Below are 22,150 nucleotides of genomic sequence, written 5' to 3' on the forward strand. Positions count from 1 at the left end.
CCAGAAGACCTGAGTGGTCTGGAAGGCTGATACAACAAGAACAACAACACATCTTTAATGTATTCTGAAGCAGAGAAGCTAAGAGATGAAGCAGGAATAAACTCACAAGAGCAAGAATGGATCAACTTCACAGGGTGATCTACATTTCAAAAAAACAACAGAAACAAGGAAGGAAAATGTAGTTCATATGGTGAGTAAATCCACTGTTAACTAAACCTTACACAGATGGAAATACTGTTTATATTTTGGCTGTAAAGAGTTATCTAATGGAGAAGTAGTGGTTTTATCACACCAGAATGCATTTGAGCCTTTGCTGATAAATTTTATGTGAATCATAACTATGCAGGAAAACAGCTGCACACATCAGCACTGATACACATCTTCCAGATTCAAAGATAATAGCTCTAACAATAATAACAGTAGTAATTATTGTTAATACTGTTCACTGTAATTTCTTGAGACAATATCAGATCACTCAGATTGCAAGCTGTCTAATGCAGAAAGGAACTGCTAGCTTTACTGATACCCGAAAAAAGTGCCTAGAAAGAGAGTGGTGAAGGTATGGAGAAGGTATTCAACTCATTATCATCACAGTTCAAATGACATGAATTCCATATTTTTCTGCAGTGTGGTAAAGAAACTCCATCTAATTAGATTTTAAAAGCATGATGCCTGAAATATTATAGCCTTTCAAATGTCCAGCATTACTTTACAGTTAAAATACTGCACATTCATATTGACAATTACATTCTGACATATAATGCAGCTCAGTTTTCACCCAGATTAGTGTTACTGAGCGACTCAAGCAACTTAGCTACCAGAGTTCTTTATACTTTCACTTTATCCGTTTTATCTATCAAATGAAAGCCTTGGGATTAAGGGAAATCCCTGACTTCAGGGAAGTAGGACCATGAGAGTTCAGCAGAAATCAATTTAAACACTTCATATGAAGGGAGAAAATAGCTTTTGTCCTGATCTAAATACATCTCTGCCACAGTTTGTGTGTTTTGGTTTGCTCATTTTGATCATCTAAGAGGCTTTGAGGCATACACAGTGGGAATTGTGTTGTTTATATGAAGGTAAATACATCGTTATGTGTTCTGGATAAAAGAAAACCCCAGGAACCTTCGTTCAATCAAAACAGACTTATCCTGACAGTCAGGAATTATATAATACAGTCTTTGCATTAACAGGATTGCTGTGCACATCACTATGTTGATATTGGCAACTGTATTTTATGCAGCTCACGTTTCACTGTTGCATGAGCTAATAATTCTTAAGTCTATTAAAAACTATTTCAAGTCAAAATTGTTTTGTTTAGGATGACCTGACATGAGCTTTGAACTGAAAGGTAAACAACAAAAAGCCAGGTTTTGTGTGAAGTAACATTTTATTGAACTAAGCTGCAAAATTGTGCATGTTATCCTAAATGTGATATTAACACTTGCATAAAGTAATGTCAATAAAATGATTTTAATGCAAGTTCCTATAGAGTTAGTTAGCTCTGTTTTGAGACTGAAACACAAATCAAGTAAGATTTTGCCAAAATTGTTGGGGGAAAAAAAAAGCACAATAAAGTAATTAATATGCTGAATATTGATGCGTAGTTGTAAAATCAAACAGGAAGACTGACCTCATGCCCCAGCTGTAGCATATCAGCTTTGGGCCACGCCTATCAGCTGTTCTCTGATCCTCTTCCTGGAGGATCCCAGTCCTCCCCCCTCTCATCCTGCACACAGAAGTGGCCGCTGACCTGGGCACTCGGTTCCTTGTTCCCCTTTAATGCTCTTTAGATCCAAAGAAATTTCTCTCAGCTTCGGCCTTCACTGGTCATCATCTCCCAGCCTTGCACAGTCTGCCTTCATCCTGCGGCTAGAAGTCATTGTGTTCAATGGCTAGCCTTCATCTCCCAGCTTCTCCTCTTTTTCTTGCACTTGTTTTCCTGTTTGGTCCATATTCTGTTCTTCTCCTCAGCTGGCCGTCATCTCTCAGCTGGATTTTATCTCCCAGCTTCACATCCTTCTCTTTCTCCACCCCTAGCCTTCATCCTCCTGCATCTCTTTCCCTCATTCTTCAACTAATCTCCCTGTATTTTGGCCTCGGACACAACAAACTCTTTGATGGGTGAGATGTATATCAACTTTATCTCAAGCAATTCATTCGTGTGTATTGCAATTCACAGTGCTCATGTCTTCTGCTGGGCTCTGTCATAAGAAATTTATTAAGACCTTGCAAGGTGAGAACAGAAATACAGTCAAAGGAGTCTGTCGAGTCTGTTCTGACTGAGTGGATTTGGCTTCCTTTCATAGGTTCTGGTCAGAGAAGAGACACGTGATTGGAATATAGGTGTGAACCCTTGATTGTTATGGACCAGGGATTCTGTGGAGCCCAACACAGATGGCCTTGCCATTTGCCTATTGTTGAGAAAAGGAGGTTGTTCTTTAATGCTAAAGAGGGCAGATAAGTTCTGGGGAAGTAACAGTCTCCAGGATCAAGGACCTCTCCCCTGCTGTATTATGACACTGTAGCGGTCTATGTAATAGCAGCTTAACCAATCTCATGATAAGACTATGCAGATAATCTAAAGCAGAAAAGGGATGAGGAGAGGATTGTAAATTTTTCCATTACATGTCTGAGCGCCAAATCTAAATTAATTCATGTTCAAAAAACTTCTTTAATCAGATCTTTTTCCGTGAGCCTTTCTAGGTTGAAATATTTATCTATTTCAAGGGGAAAACAGGAGAGTAGAACATAAAAAGGGGGAATCTTACAAGACAAAATAAGTCTATGCATGATTTTGTAAAAAAAGTTACAATAAATATAAAATGAATAAATACAGAATGAGTTTATTTATTGCCATTTTTGTAGGATCTGTCCTCTATAATAAACTGTTAATCTGACGTTCAATCAGAGACACAGGAGAACCAAATGGCAACTCTATACAATTCAATTTGCCACTCAAACATTCACATCATTGGGTGAAAGCTAGATTACAGCCTGGACATGGCAACATAGACGCACACAGGACAGACAACCATGTACACACATCCAACATGCTTGTACTTCCATCCAACTGAAAACTTTGAACCGACTTCCATTCATTTTAGTAAGTACATTTACCACATGCACACTTCGAGGCAATTTCGAGGCAAAATTTGCTTTTATTGTACTTACTATATTTGGGGTCTGTGGGAGGGATAGTGCAGCAAATTTTGGCACATTTGCTGGACTTCTACTATTACGATAAATAATAGTGATCTACCTCAAAAAAAGCAGGAGGAAAAATGCCCAACTGGAGTACCAACATAACTCATCTTTCTCTGAATACATCTGATTTAATAAATCAATACAAATAATTTGGAAAATACTGCATTCAGATTTCATGTAAAAACTGTATCCCAGGTATTGAAGAAGATGCTTTTTATTTCTCCCGATAGTTTTAACACCAACCAATTCCAACCACGCCTCCACCATGTATCAACACAGCAGCCTGTGATGAGCCCGGCTGCATTTCATGAGTAACTTTTACCACTTGATCCAGCTGTAGGGTAATAAGAGGCTTGGAGAGTGGCTTAGCTTGCTAGTAATCACTGACAATGTCATTACGCCCTTGCACTTTGCAGCCCTTCGACACAATCTGAACAGGACTGCAGACCGTATTAAGTGAGGAGACAGTTCTCCAATAATGGTGGGTAAGAGAACGGATTTAAAGATGATGTCTACTGGGCAGGAGGAATGCAGCTAACCTTTAGCCTGTCAGTCAGAGCTTAGCTCAGTTACATGGCACTCAGCACAGGTAATCATTTCCTTTACTGACAGTGGCTAAATCTCCTCTGAGACAAGGCAGTGTGCTAAAACAGGCTCTGCTGTTATCAAATCAGTTCAGGTGATGCTACTGTTTTTAAAACCCGCCTACATAGTGGTTACATCATCAGCAAGTTATCAGAGTGCTATACGAAGGAGTACAAATACAAGAGCTTACCACAGCATCTCCTCGTGTTTAGGATGGGATGCCTTTACAGATATGGAAGAAAATTGAAGGTCGTGCTGTTTGAACAATAATTTTTTTGGAGGCTGAATCTTTTTGAAAACTTACCAGATTTCTGGTTTCTCAAACATTTATGCAGTTAATGTCAGAATGTCTTGTAGCGAATAGCATCTGGAAGAAGTCAATCTAGGATTATACCTTTACTTTTCTAGGATTCATCATCTGCATTCTGATGTCATCAATACCAAGAACAAAAAACAAACTCCTGCACACACAAAGCTGTGGTGCTATGCCCTGTTAAGCTAAAAACAATTTCAAGTGGTCCACGAGTCCCATCCATGTCAATAAATCCCACAGTGACCTTAAGTTGCACTTGCACATCAGTGTCCCAAGCAAGGCGAAAGTGCCAGCTGCCACTGTTGATGGTAAACGCTGCAATTAATGCAGCGACTGTTGGAGCAGATTATGTGCTTTTCCAAAAGGACATGCGAGTCCAAAAGATAGGGAGGCTAGCGTAGCATGCCTGTTAGACACTCTTCCATATGATCTGGAGTATTAAAGGTGGAGATGTAAACATTGACTGATGTGTGTGCAGTAGCAAACGGTCCTGAGAGACTTGGTCTAGTTTTCTATACAGTAGCAGCCATGATAAAACATTTGTCTATTAAACAGATGCTGTGCTTTGTCTGCATCATTCCAGCTGTCTGTGAGGTTTCATTTTGCATCCTTCACATGGAGATTTTCTTGACTAACAGCACTTCTGTGTTTGTTTTGTACCAAGTGTAATATTTGACTTTCAATAAATGCTCTGTATAAAGCCTGGAAGATTGACATTTGAGAACTTACTAATAGCAAAACAGCTGATTTACAAGGAATGTGAGAACATGCTGCTGTTTAAGGTCACCTTCCCTGGTAATGTGTTCTCTTCTTTCACATCCAAACACATGCAAAGGTTAAAGTGAGAGACGGGCCAGAAAAGAGAAAAGAGATATTTTCCCTTGAATTTCTCAGACTAGTAATCATCAAGTTCTACAAAAACCATTTAAAACACATAAACTAACAGGACGCACTTTTCTACATAATTTTTTTTAAAATCTGGTTTCTGCTACTGAATAAATGCAGGTGGACTTAAGTAGCTAAGAGAGGGTGTGTGTGTTTGTGTGTGTGGGTGTTAACATGCTCTACTTCTGCAGGTGTTGGGCAGATATTTCCTGTGCTGTAAAGCTCTACTCAAAATGTGCTTTTGGTCTAAAAAGCCTGCAGTGCATAAGTAGCAATGACTATGCAAAAAAAAAAAAAACTGTTCAATTTAAATCTGGAGACATTTTAGTTCATAGCGTGATTAAATATTTGTTGTTAATTTCGTCAACTTTAAAAACGTTGAATATTTGAATGAAATATTTATGCAGTTGACCAGTTTCCCTTGAAATTGCATAAATTAACTAACTGGAGCAATAAAGTGTATATCTGATGAGAGGAAGAGAAGACCAAGATTGTGGATCTTTGCTCTATTTACATAACTGTGCTGCAGTGCTTGACTAGAAGAATATTCAAATCCAACAGAAAACGAAGAATTTACAAGCTTCTCCAAATTTATGCATCAATGGAAGGAAAATATTATCAAAATGGGAACATTTTGATCACCGATCAGAGCCAGTCAATAAGAAATTGGTTGACTATTTGGTGCATCTCAATTATACATACATATATATATATATATATATATATAATATATATATATATATATATATATATAAAAAATATTCCAGAATTTACTATAACACTGTCAGACAGCATAAAGGATATTGAAAGATGTTATTCTGCCAAAGTGGCAAGTGACTTCAATTTAGGAGGCTGAATCCACTGCCTGAAAATATTTCCAGGATCTTGAGAAACAAATAATTTCTGAAATTAATTCTATTTGACAGTATTTCATGTGTAGCTCTTTTGCAACACAAGATTATATTACTCTGACGGTTCCAATTAATTACAATCCATAAAAGATTTAAAAATCCCATCACTACAAAGTAAAGAAACTTTCCTCTTTAGCTGCATCTAAAACGCTACTAGTGACAATATGATGATGAGCTTTTTTCATTTGTTCCTTGTTTTGTCATTTCCAAGAAGATGGCGTTGCTGTCAGACTTCATCAGCACTTAGCGTAGCACAAGAGCAGGTATATTAGGGATGTGCTAATAGTTAGGCTCAGTCTTTCTCGTGGTGATAAATGACCACACGCTCTATTTATAACCACTAAGCCACAGACTGTGACAACGCAGTAAGCTGCCTAACACTGGCAACATTAGATCCTAGTTTATTGTACCACGAACTCCAAGAGTTGATGTAAAAGGTGAAGAACAGAGAATGTTTCTCTCCCAGCCAAAATTTATTTTACTCTCACAACAAGTGATTGAATAAATAAACACATACAAAAATAGAAAAAGAACAAAGAAGAAGCAAAGATGCAAAAACCGATTTTTTCTAAAAATTTTTTTAACTGGTTGGAAAGCTTGGCTAACAACTTTAAAGTGAAATTTGGTCAGTCTTTCACACATCGTAAATTAATCAAGTCCAACTAAATCAAGTCCAAATAACAGCCCAGCCATCTCATTCTCTGTTCTTTTAATGGTTTATTATAATTTCATTCGGGGTACTACAGTTCATTTTAAAGCTATCCTGTCTTTAGTGGAGGAACTGATGTCGAAGAGACTTATCAGACATGACACCAGACTAGACACAGTTAAGTAAATTACAGAAAGTTGGAAAAATATTCTTGGACACTAATCCTACTTTCTTGAAATTATTCTCAAAGTGAACAGAATGCATACATCCCTCTTTTTTAGAATTTATTAGCTAAAATATTGAGGAACTAGCAAAGGGCAACTCAAAGCCTACATGAAAGGGGGAAAACGTACCTTTCCGACGAGAGCTGCCCCTGTGCTCCATTCTGAGGAGCCTGGCTAAAAAAGGGGGATGGAGGGGAGAGGGTCCTAGCAGTGGTCCTTGGGGAACTCCAGTAACGGTGGTCCAAAGTATAAAGATACTTCTACTGACGTGCACAAGTCAGGAAAGCTGGCTGCACTGTGTGATAATGTGAGGATAAGCTATTTCTGTGACAGTCTGTGTCCATGTTTGTGTGGGTGTGTGTGTGTGTGTGTGTGAGTATAAAGTGGCTGTGACGACAAAGTCAGCAACATCAGCCATGCATCACAAAGCACCCTCACCCTCCCACCGACAGACCTGCAGGGACAGGCATGCGCGTGAGAGCACACACAGTCCTTCCACACAAGCTCCCTGGGCTTCTGATCATTGTCACAGCTGTGCGAGCGAGAGTTAACACACACCGAAAGGGGAGGAGCAGAGAACGCAAAAGATGCTGAAAAGTGTAGTATAGACATATAGACCTCCTAGATGTCACAGAGTGAAACAATTAGACCAGCAGCTTGCTGCAGGGGAAACAACCTAAACAGCTTTACTTGTAACCAACAGTAAAACCAGCATTCATCAGATCCACAAGGTCATTCATAGGATTTATTTAATGCTCAGTGAACCTGAAGCATTCAATTTCTAACAAGTATGCAGATCTGATATTACATTTCCTTATCGCAAAACACTTCAGACTGCCACATAAACATAAATGACAACGGCAGACAAAGCGTTGCCACAGTCATTACCTCGGTCAACCTAGCACTCCACTGTTGTTCTTTTTAGTTGCCATTTAATCTGTTTGGCAGAGAGCAGGTGAAGTGGGCACTAATCACTTAACCAGATTAGGCTTATCCTGAACTTTTTATAAAACAAGAGGCAATGTCGAGGCCTGAGGAGGATATGGCATTAAAGCCAGCACAGAGTGGAGATTCACTTCCCCTTCCTGTCTTCTGGCTACATGCCCATCATAAGAATGCCCTTTGCCAGTGTGAGATGTGCTGGTGACCAAGGAGACGAACGTTGACTCATCACCCTGAGTCATCCACACAGTTTAGGTAGATACTAACAAATGACATCTCTGAGAATATCAGTTCAATCCGAACATCTTTCGAAGCTTTGCCAGGCTTCATGAGTCCATGTGTCCAAAGTGAACATCTGTTGCCACCATGATTAGACCGACAGATGTGTGGAAGCACAGCTTAAAGCAGAGCTATCAAATCAACAGGATGACGGATTTAGTAACACCACGCATCATTAAAGACCCTCCAAATCGAAATTAAAATTCAAAATGAGTTTTACCAAAAACTATCGGAAAAAGGTTATTTATAAATGTATTTAAAATATTTTTTAACACACTACACTTTGCAAGTCAACTCTTATTCTGAAAAATCCAATAATCTGTTGAGTTTGCAATCTTAATGAGTAACAAAAGGCTGGATTACAGATGTTTATAGAGTTTATTCAAATGTAGAATGTAAATGACAGTAAATTAAACGCTAGAGTAAAATCTAAAATTAAAAATGGGTCACTTCCTGTTTAAATTTCAGATGTTTGAAGAGATTGGTTGTGCTGCAGAGTGATGCAGACTACACAAGGTAGCAAAGCTTACACATTAAGCATTTTTAATCTACATTTTTGTCTTAGAATCCAAGGACTTTCTGCACAAATGAACTGACTTGATTTGTTTTGTTTGCTGAACCCAGCTGCTACTGTTCAGGTTGCCCTTCTCCACTTGATACCTTAGAGTTCTTGTTTATTCATGTCGGGTATGAAACTGGTTGTATACCGCTGGATGTTTTGCACCTATTAAACATCGAGTTTATTTAAACTTGTGAAGTGTACAACATTTCCCAGTATGCAACACAGACATTAGGCAGGATAAAAAGAGAAGCAAGAGGACTTATAGCACCTTCTACTGGTAACAAGCAAACAATTCATTCTGTAAATTTAGATCTCCACATAGAAAAAAAACAGGAATTAGACTGTATTATTTACAGTCGGTGGGAATAAGTGCAGTCTTTCTTTTCCATAATCAGGAAGTGAAATATATCAAGGGGAAAAAAACTTTAATTTTCCTACATTAATTCTGCTTAACTGACTGCAAAACGCAGGTTTATAAAGTCTTTCTTTTGGACGCTTCTTTAAATAAGGAGATATGTGTGTTTTAAGATGCGTTCCTTAAAGTGAGATGTAGGGGAAAAAAAAAAAACAATAAGTAGGAGCAAGTGGAGACAGATCAGTCAAGGCTGGTGAGATCAATGTTACTTATCGCCTCTTACATCTGAATCCTGGCTGCCATCTGTAAACATCAACCATGAGATGATTACCAGGAAGTAAAAGGAGCATTAGTAAAAGTCAATGCCTCTAGGAAGTAGAGTAGAGTTCAAAGAGCCTTTAATAATACCTAACAAACATGTTTGTTAGGTATTATTAAGTTTCTGAGCATATGATCTCCCATCTACAACAGGAGATATACAATTAATACATTTAAATGTATTACATGTTACTTTTTTTTTGCACAAATAAGAAAAATGTTTTGAGAAGGACTGTTGTAAACAATTATTTTTATAGCAATTATTCTGACAATAAATAAAGTATTCAAATAAAAAAGCTTAATAAAATGACATATTGGTAAATCCAGGCATAACAGCTGTTATTGGTCCAAGTGGTTGGCGGTGTGATCCGCCAACCACTTGTTGCAACCAGCATGGTATGAAATTTATTTTCCTGTTTGTCCATAAAGCTAGACTTGTGCTAAGCATCAGCTAGGGAACTGGAGCGTCCATCCATATTTATATTTGCCTTGGATGTAGGAAAATTTAACAAATATGGGATAAAAACCTATCATAAAGCTCAGGATAAGCTTAACTGGTAAAATATGTTTAGTATGTGGAACCTGCAATATAATCAACTTGACTTATAAAATAAATGAGGAGTTCAAATCGACAGTGTCACAAATGAATGTTTTGAGGCGGTACAAACTCAGATAATACTTCCCACTGAGAGGTCACAGAATCTTTCTACAAAGTTCATCTGCTCTGAAGATTTAAATGTAGCCATCTGACTGCGTACTTAGGGCCCTATGAAATCGTTTTATTGACTCCCAAATTTCAACTTTTTCCATTCTAACTTTGTTTTATTAACCCAAAATATGTATTCATGGAGTGAATAAAAACTATTTAACAAAATCAATAGCCAAAGAATCACATATTTATAATTATTCTGCTTGCACAGAAAAAGTGATATGGTAGTAGAGCAGGGTGTGTTATATAGTCGAACCGATTGCAGTTTTCTGACCGATACACTTGTTTAATTTTACTGCACGATGTAGTGGTTCTAGTCATTTTCAGACCTTTGAGGTGGTAGACACAGTAAGACTGTAGAAAAGACAGGTAGATAGAATCGGTTTCACATGCAAATATCGACCGATCACTGATCACCTACAATGAAGGAAGTCAAGGTCAATTTATCAGTGTGCGCTTAATGTTTTTGAAATATTAAAAAAATATTTACAGACACTTTAATGAACTATATACACTCTAGGATATTAGCGTGCCTCACATGTGTCACAAAAACCTTTTCTATGCATATCCTTACATTTAGGTTGTTCAGCCAAGGCCACACCAACTGACACACAGAAACAAGCACTCTCCCAAAGGCAGAGAGTTAGTGTAGATCATGGCAAGAACAATATGCTATGTTTGGTCTTGGTTAAAAGAGATGCATATTAAAGAGGCCGTGCCAGTAAGACAGTGTGACCTTGGTGGTCTCACAACTGCTGCCGTGAGGAAAAGAATAGAAAGAAGGAAAATGGATCCCCATTATGATGGGTGCAGGTTGCAGGCTAGGAGCTTATCAGAGATACCATATTGAGAACGGGCAACTGGTGAGAGTGAGATCACTGCACGGGAAATAGGAAGCAGTAACAGGTTTAAACAAGCTATCAACACAATTGAGGAGTGTCATAATACTCTTTCTTTTCCTGTCATATGTGTTTATTTTTAGTAAATAAACCATAGGACATAGTTGTTCACACCTTACAAGATCTTGCATGTTGAACTTTAACTTGGGTGTTTCGCTGCAGCAATGTGAGGTTTGACTGCTGGCCTTGAGGAAACTCTGAAATCATATCACACTATGTCTCTGTGCTTCGATCGTTACATTCCTGTCTGTGTCTCCTGCATACATTTCTCCCCAACGCCACACCCCTCAGCATTTCACAACACAGAGATAACACACGACTCGAGGTCCAACTCAGTTTAAATATCTGCTCACATGGATTGTGTGAAACATATGAAGGTAGTTTCTTCATATGTTGCTTTTCTTAGACTCTTAATTGTCAACTAGTATGTTTTCAATCTAATTAGCATCCATAGATTTTATGTTAAATATTAGTAATCAACAAGGTTTTACTTCGCCAACCCTTATAAAAGGTCAGTGCAGAGTAAAAAACAGAACTCTTGCAACAAGACTAATGCAAACACACGGCTGAAAGTCGAGAACACAGCAAGGTCAGGTTGGACACACGCTGGTGTACAAATATACTAAAAATCGGGTTTCCAAACTTTTCTTTAACTACTTGCAGAGGAAGTGAATAGAAACCTCAACAGATTCTGCTTTAGGAGAACAGAATCTGAATAGTGAACATGTAGGATGCAACCTTGAAATTAACAGAACAGTTGAAGTGTGAAGGAGAAATTGTAGCTGCTGTTGAAAACAAAAAAAAACTACTGTCACAGTGCAACAGAAAGTTTAAACAAAACCAGATCTGACTGGGAAACAAACAGGAAACACATGACTAGGGCAGATGGGCAAAAAAACCACTGACTGAGTCAGGAACACCTCGGACATTTCCCTACTCAGTTTAAACCTAAACAGTACTGAAAAAATGCTGCAAGTACCCTCAAATCCTTTAGCTTAACTATGGACAATATTTTATATTCATTAAAAATACTGTACTTTCATAGTTTCATTATCTCCCTTCAAACCATAACTTCTTCAGTCCATCAGTCACAAGGCTCAGCTTTGTCCAAACATTTGAGAAGACCCAATCCAGAGCTATGAACCCAATGAGGTGCTTCCACTGCAAACCACAGGAATTAAAATTCCTGTAAGATATATGAAAAGGACTTCTTTCTTTACTCATACTGGTCACCTCCCACTGAATATTTGGCCATTGTGTACACGCTTTACTCCCTTTACACTTACACAATTCCTCTCCACCCTATCCCACAAGGACCCTTCTCACTCCCTGCTAGAACACAGAGTTCTGTCTAAAATCTACATACTCTCAGCTGGAGGCAAAATTAAGCCTGCTAGTTAAAATTTCACACAGGCTCAAGTACTGCGGTGACTTAGAGAGGCCACTTAAAAGTCCCATTAACGCCACAGCTTCAAGAAAGTGTTGCCATCCATTTATGTTCCTATTTTATTTTCAATTGTGTTAAGTTATAATTCAATGACATGTGATCCAATGAGGAAATAAAAAGATTACTGAAACTGGACCCAGTCATTCTAGGTTATAGTGAGATTTGATCAGGTTACAACGAGGGGCGCACCGATTGCAGGTTCTGGCCGATCGCTGTTTTTTTTTTAAAAGGTTTTGATTTGGCAATTCTGATTTTGGATTATTTTGTTTGAAAAGTTGCTAAATTGGCAACAGTGGGGTGAATGGTGGCACTCCACACGCTGAATAAGTAAAAAAATGTAAAGGCAAGCTAGTAGTGTAGTAGAGTGTAACAAAGCATTCAGCTAACAATAAGACATTAAAAGATATTAGGTTCATCAAAAAAAAAAACAACAAGATACTAAGATTTTTTGTTTTTGAAATTGCATTCCAGTCTGGTTATGACAAATGTAGAAAAATTTGACTTATTCTTTTGCAGCCCACAGAAAACAGGCTGAACAGTATATTGTGATTTGCATTTTTTGTTTCAGTTTTCCACATTTTTTGGAAACGTTTTTAAAACCTCAGCTTTTCTAAATCCTTCCCCTTAACTTCTCCTAACTAACATTTCTGGATCTGAAAGACTTCTCTTTAACATGTTTAACATAAACCCAAGTATTGATAATAACTTCACAGCAATAGATCAAACAGTGTACGGTAATAATTTTCTAAAACATGTCTCATCCCAACATGGTCCATATTCTACAAGAGCAATCATGCTTGATTTTCCTTTTTAAAAGTTAAAGAAAAGCTTTACGTTGTGAATTAGAGATTATAAAATGGTCTAAACTCTATTTGAAATGGCTCTTTATTTTAAAAATAACACATAAACATCAAATTTAGGTAGCTATGAGCAAATGAGATTTAAAAAAATAGAGATGGGGAGGGGAACAAAGAGGAAACTTATGAGCCTGTGAAAAAAAAATACAGTCTATTACATTATGGGATGGAGGATGGGTCTCAACTCCCCCCACTCAGCCAAAAGGAAATGGACCAGCAGGATAATCAATAGCAATGACTCCTATTAAACTCTGTCCTCCCAACATATGCTCAGGAGCCAGCAGCAGTTTTTACAGTCATGAACCCTCCCTACAAAAACATGCAAAAAAACTTCAACCTGCCTCTGAGTTCATTTTGAGATTTGATTTCCCTCTATCTACTGGGCTGTTACCAAATCGGACACCTTGGATGAAAAAACAATTGATTGGTAACTGAGGTGCTAATTTAAATCATTTGTTAAACTCGGTTAAAACATAACATTTAAGATAAGACATAAGATTATAGATTTTGATATATGATAGAGTGCTACTAAATCAGTAACTCAAATCTTTCTTTGTGTTTCAGTGAGCAAGCAAGAACAATAATCTATGTTGTTGGAAAATAAAGCAGTATTACCCCTTAAAAAAGGAGAGGAAAAAACTGAGTTAGTGACGCAAAAGAACAAGATCATAGAATCCACCAAATTTGTTTTTAAATTTCTGTGTGAGATCGTATCCCTACGTCACCCACTGTCACTATCAGAACACCCTTCATCAGACTCAAAAGCTTTGCATGTGCCAGAGTAACTAAAGCAGCATGATATCCCGTCTATCACAATAAATGCCATTTACTCTCCCACAGTCTGTAAAAGCTTAACCAGCAGGCTGCTGTAATTGCAGCTCCACAGCAGAAATTAAAACATGTGAAATAAACATCTCAGAGCGATGTAAAATGCTGTGAAAGAAGCAAGTTGACTAAAGACATTGGAGAAAAACATGGAGAGTCAAAGTGGAGTTAGTTAAAAGTGCACTCTATGACCTCTCGGGGCTGAATGCTCAGATAAACAGAACTATTTCTGCACACTCATGTCATGTTGATTGATAATGTGGCTTTGAGCTAGGAGGAAGAGACTTTTAATAAACATACAAAGAAATGCATCCTCTTGCAAGGTGGGGTCAGTATGTTAGAAAGCAGGTCAAAGGTAACCCAAACAGAAAACAAAAATTCACAACACTGGTCTCTTTCCAACTGCCAGCTCAATCCTTGCTAATTAAAAGTTTACACGCTGTGGACCAGTCACAGCTTGAAGTTCCTGTGTAGTGGCATTTATGATTTCCTCTATTGGTCTGAAACAAATGGGACATAACAAATCAAAGAAATTCCTACAAAGCAAATGTTTTTTTCACTTTAGTGCAAGCAAATTCAGGTATGCACGACTACATAGGTAACGTTGCTAATACAAATCCACAAAAATTCACCAGGTGACTGGAAACAGAAAATTTTCAGCTGGATTTGCATTGACTTGTGACTAGCTAGTCAGAAACTCAAGAACTTAATCTTTTTTAAATCAATAATTAAGAACTACCAAGTTACACTTACAACACTCTTTAGAGTGGGGCTGTTACTGAATGAAGAAGACTTCTTTTCAAGTTCAGTGGAGTGATTTAAAGCAAAGTCAGACGAAGGCCATGGACGCAAGAAGATTTCTTACCTCAAAAAACATGTCTGTGACTCATTCAGGCTGAAACAGTTAAAAAGAGAGTGTGATTGTCCGCAGATAAGAAGACTGCTAAAAATAAGGGCTGCACCAATTTTTAAAAAGCCGGATCTGCTGATTCTGATTTTGGTCAATGCCAATTTTGTTTGTCTGAAAAGTAGCTAAAAATAGCTACTAAGTTGGCAACCGTGGGCTGAGGATTGTTAACCATCCATGTGCAGACGTGACCTGGAGGGCAGCAAAGAGAAAGGGGACTGTGACTGATTTTCAGACTTTAGCGGCAAAGGATGAGATCACTGATCTCCTAAAATTAAGGAAACCTTTTATTTTATTATTGTACAGCCTTTTGGTCAATGTATCCCTATTAAAAATATTAGAACAAAGTTACTGATTTATAGTGGGGGGAGAGGAGGCATCAACCTCGGGTCTGGAACATGAGTCAGGAAATGTTGCCAGTGTTTTAGAAATTTCACAGACCAATGAAGAATCAAAATACTATTTGAAATGCAAAAAGAGCCTACAGTTTCACTTTCATTTCCATGCTAACCCAGCTAACTGCTAATGCATGCATTGTCAGTTCGTCCTTCAGTCCTGTAACAGGCACTTATTTCTCGTGCAGCGAGATGCGACGATGCCTCTGATCCCAATGTAAATAATTCATGGTCTCCTACAGAAGAAGCCAAGAAATAAAAAAGTCTGAAGGCTAATAATACATATTCTGATATTTCTTGAACATAGCTACCTGCAAAAAATGTTATTTATATGTTTTTCAGTATGAGGTATTAAAATAATTGCCCGTTTTTTCCACAAGCTCTGTTTCTACTATCAATCAGTAAGTCTGGAGACTAATACCAATAAGTTTCCAAATGACTTGACGTTAAAGTTCCATCCATCAAAACAACTGGGTTTCTCCAGACAGTAACTCAGAATAGAACTGAACAGTAAGATGGAGTTGGCTGGAGATCTGGTTGCTAAGTGACGTAAAAAAAAAGAAAAGAAAAGAGAAAACACCTTGAACTGCCAGCTGTGAAGGTAAATGCATGGAGTAGCAGGGACACTGAGGCTAAAAAGGAAGGAATGGAATCGTCCTCATGTCACTTCCTTGAGTGGCAGTTGCGTGTGAGGGAAACCCATCTCATGCAGCAGTTGGACAACGAACAAGCGTTCCCTAAAATGTACTACTGCTTTCACATTATCCACCCACATGAGCCATAAACAGTTTTTCTGAAAAATAAAGGCAGTAATTACACTCAAAATAAAGCTAAATTGTCAGCTTGTGTTGGATCCTGTAAGCAAACTCTAGAACTTTCCTGAAAGACTTCCTTATCTACACGCTAACAGATGGAAAAAGGCTTTTTATAAAAGTCAGAAATTTGTTTGCAATGTGTAGAAATCTATAAAAGACATGTTCTTGCATCTGACTCAATGTAAAAGAAAACAGAATCTGATCTCACCTGTAGGATCTTCTTCCTCTCTTAGCACATTGCTCCCACCTACATCTTCCTTTTCCTTTCCCTCTCTTGTCTTTCCAGTGCCGCCTTTCACTGGGACCACAGTAAAGTTAGTGGGCATTTTCTGTTTGTCCCACTCGCTCCCCTCTTATCTCCTTCTCTCCCTTAAGCTGCTTCTTCTTTCTTTTCCTCTAGCCAACCGCTCTTCCTCCTCCTCCTTCTTGTCCTCAGTTTCTTTACGTTCTTCAGACCTGATGCCCTGATGAACTTCAACGCTCCTCGGCAGACGATGAATCTCACGCTCAAGTTTTTGTTGTAGTCACCAGAATTCAGCTGTCCTCCCATCTGAGACCGACCCCCGCCTCAACCGTCCAAATAAGGAAGAGTGGGTCTGCCCCGCCCAGAGGGGGCAGTCCACACAGACAGACACCCTCGCAGACAACATGACATGCATTTCTGTTTATTAGCATGTGAGAACATACTAGAGGCCCTTTCTGTCCCCTGAGGGCTGATTTCCAACTCTTTGGAATGCTGCTTTATCTCACAGACGACAACTACTGAAGGGATCGACTGCTGTTGAGAGAAAAGAGGAAGTCTGGAGCCGATCCATTTAGGAACATTTTCACACAGACAACAGCGCTATACTCGTCCTGTTTGCCTATGCAATGTTATTTGACCCAGTGTCTCGTGACAGGTGTTTAGCAGTACCATGAATTATGTATTTGGAGTAAAATGCCTTTATTCTTGCGCATAATTATCAACTAAAGCCACACACATATTTTGTTGTCAGGAAAGACTCAATTTCCAGAAGGAGTTGAAGTATAATTGAATTATTGCATACAATCAATCTAACAGCTCATATTACAGTTAAAGACTACACTGCTTCTAGTCATTTATTTGAACAGAGCTGCATTAAGGCAAACAATAATGATATCTCAGTCCCAGCAGCTGATCTGACCAATAAAATGAGTTACTTCAAAAAGATATAGCGTTACAAACTACTTCCCAAACCAAGTAAGCAACAGCCCTCACTGACGGGAAATATTAAAAATACCAACGTCACAAAAGAGTCGACTACATGAAAAGACCAGTTTCTAGTGTTGTGTGTTTAAAGTTATCTTGGATATTAACCAAGTGGAGAGCTAACCACCCGCACTTTTATTACCCACTGACACCAAATGGCAGATCAATACAGTTGAAGGAAGGGAGGGAGATGCAGGAAACAGGAAGAGGAGGCGGTGCAGGGGGAGGTAAGAGAAACACCAAGACCCACATGGCCAGGAAGGGTAACCACACCACAGGAAAACACTGCCAATATTTTTAAGAATGACAGTTCACATCTAATTACTAAGGACTCAATAAGTGTAAGAAAATTTCTTCAGGAAAGACATAATATGACTGTTTAACATTGTACTGTTGTAACTCCAATAAGGCCTTATAAAATCTGTTTTGTTTTTTTTTTTTCAAATTTTTTTTTTTATTTTTTCCAAATTTTCCATTATCTTTATGATTTCAATGTCATCCATGTTAACCATATTTATTCACCTAAAAAATATATGTGCTTGATGTGTGAATGACAGCAGTTGAACAAATCAATAGCTAGAGGTCAACATTTACTGTAATCCTTTTTCACAAATATAGACTGCTGTGGTTTAACAGAACTTTGATCTTGCGAAAAGTTACGTTTCTCCCTCATCTTTGCTTTGCAGTTGATCTTAACACCAAAATATTTGTCACACAAAAACTCACAAAAAGGAAAAGCGCACACACTGCAGCAATTCCCCTACCAAAGTCCAAGGGGAGAGCCAACACGCACTTCTGCTCCGTTGCTCTCACTTCCAAACAGTGCACAGTTGCAATACACACACAAACAAATATATATATATATGTATATATATATATATATATATGTATATATATATATATATAGACCCAATAACAGCACGTCGCATTTCTATTTTATAGCTTTTATTGTTATTGCAAGAATAACAAAACAGCTCAACAGTGCTGCATTAAGATAGGACTTAATGGAAACCTACATGTTGGTTTCATATGTCCATAGTCCATTGTTCTGCCTGACTTTAACAATTACGCTAATGTGGACTTCTCTTCTGTAGGCTCACATTTCTAACCTCAAAATAAAGTTATCGATCGACTGCACAGATGGAAGATGAGCCAATACTCAACCTGAAAGCAAGGGCATGGGTGAAGGACGTAGGCGCTCTTTCTTCTCCAGCTTCTTCACTCATATTTATACAGTATTTTGTAATTTGAGAATAATTCAGTCAGAAGTCCAAATAAGCCTGTCGCAATAAGCAATTAATCGCAAGGTAAATTAAAATTAGCTGGATAATTTCTGTTCTGATTAATATTTTTTGAGGGCAATTTTGCTTACAGAGGGATTATAATTCATTTTTAGTCATGATTTAGGTTGTGTGTGGTTCTGTTCTTTTTTTCTCATTTCATTTATTATATTTTGTTGTGTTTTATTTAAGATATTTAATATATATTCCTGCTTAATTTAATAAGTTTTCTTCGCAAAGTTAAAGTTCATTGGTCTTTGAGAGGGTAACCTTGTATTGTTATCCCATTATCAACATATACGTAGTTGTAAACAGTCTCAAGACAATATTATAGTTTATCACAATAATTAGTGGGACCATTTATTTCCACAACCATGTATAGATTAATTTGATATCATCTAAAAGCATAAAAATGTGACAAACAGATCAATACATTTTAAGTAATTTAATAAAAGCAAACAAAAAATACATTTAAAAAAAAATAGATCACCAATTAGTCCAATTTACTCTTGCTACAGAGAAAAATAGTTTCAACTGAAGAAGCAAAACAAAGCCCCGTAAAGGTGGCTTGTATTATCTAGTACTAAACTGGTCTTCAAAAGAAAAATAACCTTTGTTCTCCAGAGCTGTGGCAGTCTCCCAGTGCTACAAGAGTATAGTAGCAATCCATTAACTGATACCAGTTATCCCCTCCAAGCATAACTCATTACTAAACAGTGCCCCCTGGGGGATAAAGAATGCAGCACAGATTGTTGCAGATCACAACAGAGGGTAGAAACTCTATCATTTCATGTGGGTTAAGATCATGGTCATTGTCAAAAGTCATCTTATTGCTCAATGCTGTGTTATACAACACAACAGCAACTAAAGTACAATTTTAGGTCGCATGGCTACTGGTGATGGCATCACATAAACTTTTAGGATATCATACCAAAGAGATGAAACAAGGAAGACTTTTTCCACCTCTCATTTTTAATATAAAAAGACCTGCATTGTTACAGCTCCTGCTTTGGTATCCAGCTTTTTATTTAACCAAAAGCTGACAGTTCAAGACTAACCATGACACAATGTTGCCCTCTTCTGACCAGAGGTGTTATCTATTTTGAACCACTGACATAAAAGATATGTACTCAAATGTTTTTGGGATAAAAAAAGCTAAATCATGTTAACATTGTCTGCGACAGACTGGCGACCTGTCCAGGGTGACCCCGCCTCTCGCCCGGGACGCAGCTGGAGATAGACACCAGCAACCCTCCCGACCCCATTTAGGGAAGAAGGGTGTAAAGAAAATGGATGGATGGATGGATGTTAACATTGTAATCTGGGGTTAAATGACTATTAAAACATAACATGACTATTAAAGAAGGGTGACTAGCCCAGATAACTTGTTTCTAGGGCTGAAACAATTCCTCAAGTAATTTGAGTACCTCAATTATTAAAATTCATCTGCCTTGAAGCCTCATTAAATTATATTTTATTATTTAGTGCACCGTGTTCCGGCCGGGTTATTATTTGGGTTCTCCCTGAGTTGTTGACGGAAGTTAAGTGTTAGCAGGTTCGACCTAAAACTTCAGGATTTCATTGATTGATGATAAATATCTGGGTTTTTGTCATTTTTCGGGGGACCAATAAGCATCCTTAAAATGACTGGCGCGATGCCTGGAGTACAGCAGCTTTTCTCCTCACAGAGCTGCTGCCTGGTGGCGGTTCAGAGCGCTGCAGGTGTATTTATACAGGTGAGTAGACAGACTGTATACTGCGGCCGGCTACGCATTAGATAATTAACGCAAATGTAGCTTTACGGACGAACCGGAAAATTTATTTCATATCATCCCGGTCTCAACAATTGGGTGGCGGAGCTCATCGTGTCGACATGTAGCTAGTAGATGAGTTTCTGTGTGTGACGAACAAAGGTGTTAAATCCTGTCACTAACACAAACACAAAAGCAATAGATGCCTGTGCAAGGTGAAAGTTCATCTATTAAACTGACTGAAGATGAATACATAAATGAAAAGCTGGAGTACAGACATTTTTAAAAGCGCATTTGCCTTTTTAATATTGAATTGAATATTTTTGTAGAACTTTTATTCAGGTTAACTTGTAAAAGTGAGCTATTATTGTTACGAGTTAATTTTCTAAACTACAGAAAAGTTATTGTTAGAGAAGCTCAACTGTGAAAAATTGGACTGATGTTGATATGCGATAGTAATACTGATGTTAGATTTACCAATGTTTTACTTAATCTTTTTAAAAATCTGATTACCTGATTAATTGCAAGAATAATCGATAAGATTACTCAATTACTAAAATATTCGTTTACAACAGCCCTACTTGTTTCATAAAACATTTCAATAAAATGTGTGTAGAGAAAGGAGACTGCGTGGTGCAGCTGAGCTCCAGTCTAAATATGATGGTGGAGAAACTAGTTCCAACTAGATTTTAGCTGTTAAAACTTAAAGAGAACAGCTGGGGAAGAGGAAAGGTGGAACAACAACCTCTGCGTTGGCTAAAGAAAAAGACAAATACACGAAGCTTTCCACAGCAGTCATGGAAAGCTGCATCTGTACCATCTTAAGTAATAGCAGTACTCATCCATTAAACATTGTAAATAGCGTATGAGACACAGCATGCTTTGGCAAGCCCAAAACTCAGGTTATGTAACCCTTTAATGGCTATCTAGATTACTCATTTTTAACAAACTTTCAGACAATATCAGGTAAAAATGGACTGGGTTTGTCTCATTAGACCCATCTAAGACAAAATATGCTACAAAATTGTTTGAATAAATTGATTAGCGGTTGATTAAAAAAAAAATAAACTAGTTGTTCTCATATGGAACTATGTTATTTCTCAGTGTTGTAACCATTCCCAGCACTCACTTTTTTTGGCTCTCAGCATTATTTACTGCATTAGGAAAAGACAACATGGTTGAAATGACTCACAGTGAATGCCTTCCTTAAGTCTATAAACACATATTTAGAAAATAGACATGGGGGAATTTTTTTTTTACTTTTTTCCATGATGTAAGTAAAGGAAGACATCCACAACGGCAGGGCCTCAGAAATACATAAAAAGCCAGTTTTTTTATTATACAGAGCTTCCACAATGATAGGGAATTTATTTCGGAATTCCCACTGGTCAAAGTTATGCAGACCAACAGGCAAATTGGTATTTTAAGAGGTGCTTTGTCCATTCGGCTATATGTCTGATCATGTGATGCTGACTCATCATTGCTAGGTCTGCATGATGTTAGGAAAACGTGAATGACATACTACGGCTGTCTATTACTAGCAAAAACTAAGTCCTCATTAGGAAATCTGTTGTTTTTCAGCAAGGTCTTCTAAAACTAATTCACATTTAGACCTTTGAGCCTTTATTTCCCCCCCTCTCATTTGGCATACTAAACATCTCGGCTGTCACGCCACAGAAATATGTCACAGTGATATGACATTACATGCCAGACAATGGCCATGTATACATGATAGTGCCCCATGACTTTGGTTTGGAGAAAAAACATGATTCCCAATCACCCTGTATGTCTAGTCTGTGATCTATGA

At 37.9% G+C, this 22,150-nt stretch overlaps 1 protein-coding gene across 5 annotated transcripts in view; it reads right to left on the bottom strand.

Annotated features, from left to right (window-relative positions):
* The window catches only part of slc12a7b (solute carrier family 12 member 7b), a 52,536-nt gene that overhangs the window by 25,603 nt on the left and 4,783 nt on the right, over positions 1 to 22,150 (bottom strand). Inside the window, exon 1 of one of the 5 annotated variants that reach the window (XM_044104494.1) lies at positions 16,293 to 18,173. The exons of the other annotated variants lie outside the window; for them this stretch is intronic. Within the exon in view, the coding sequence (XP_043960429.1) occupies positions 16,293 to 16,410 (118 nt within the window). The 5' untranslated portion in view covers positions 16,411 to 18,173. Of the gene's footprint in view, positions 1 to 16,292; positions 18,174 to 22,150 lie in introns of those variants that run through there. 5 annotated transcript variants of the gene reach the window in all.

Source organism: Gambusia affinis, linkage group LG21, assembly GCF_019740435.1.
Source record: "Gambusia affinis linkage group LG21, SWU_Gaff_1.0, whole genome shotgun sequence".
NCBI lineage: Eukaryota > Metazoa > Chordata > Actinopteri > Cyprinodontiformes > Poeciliidae > Gambusia > Gambusia affinis.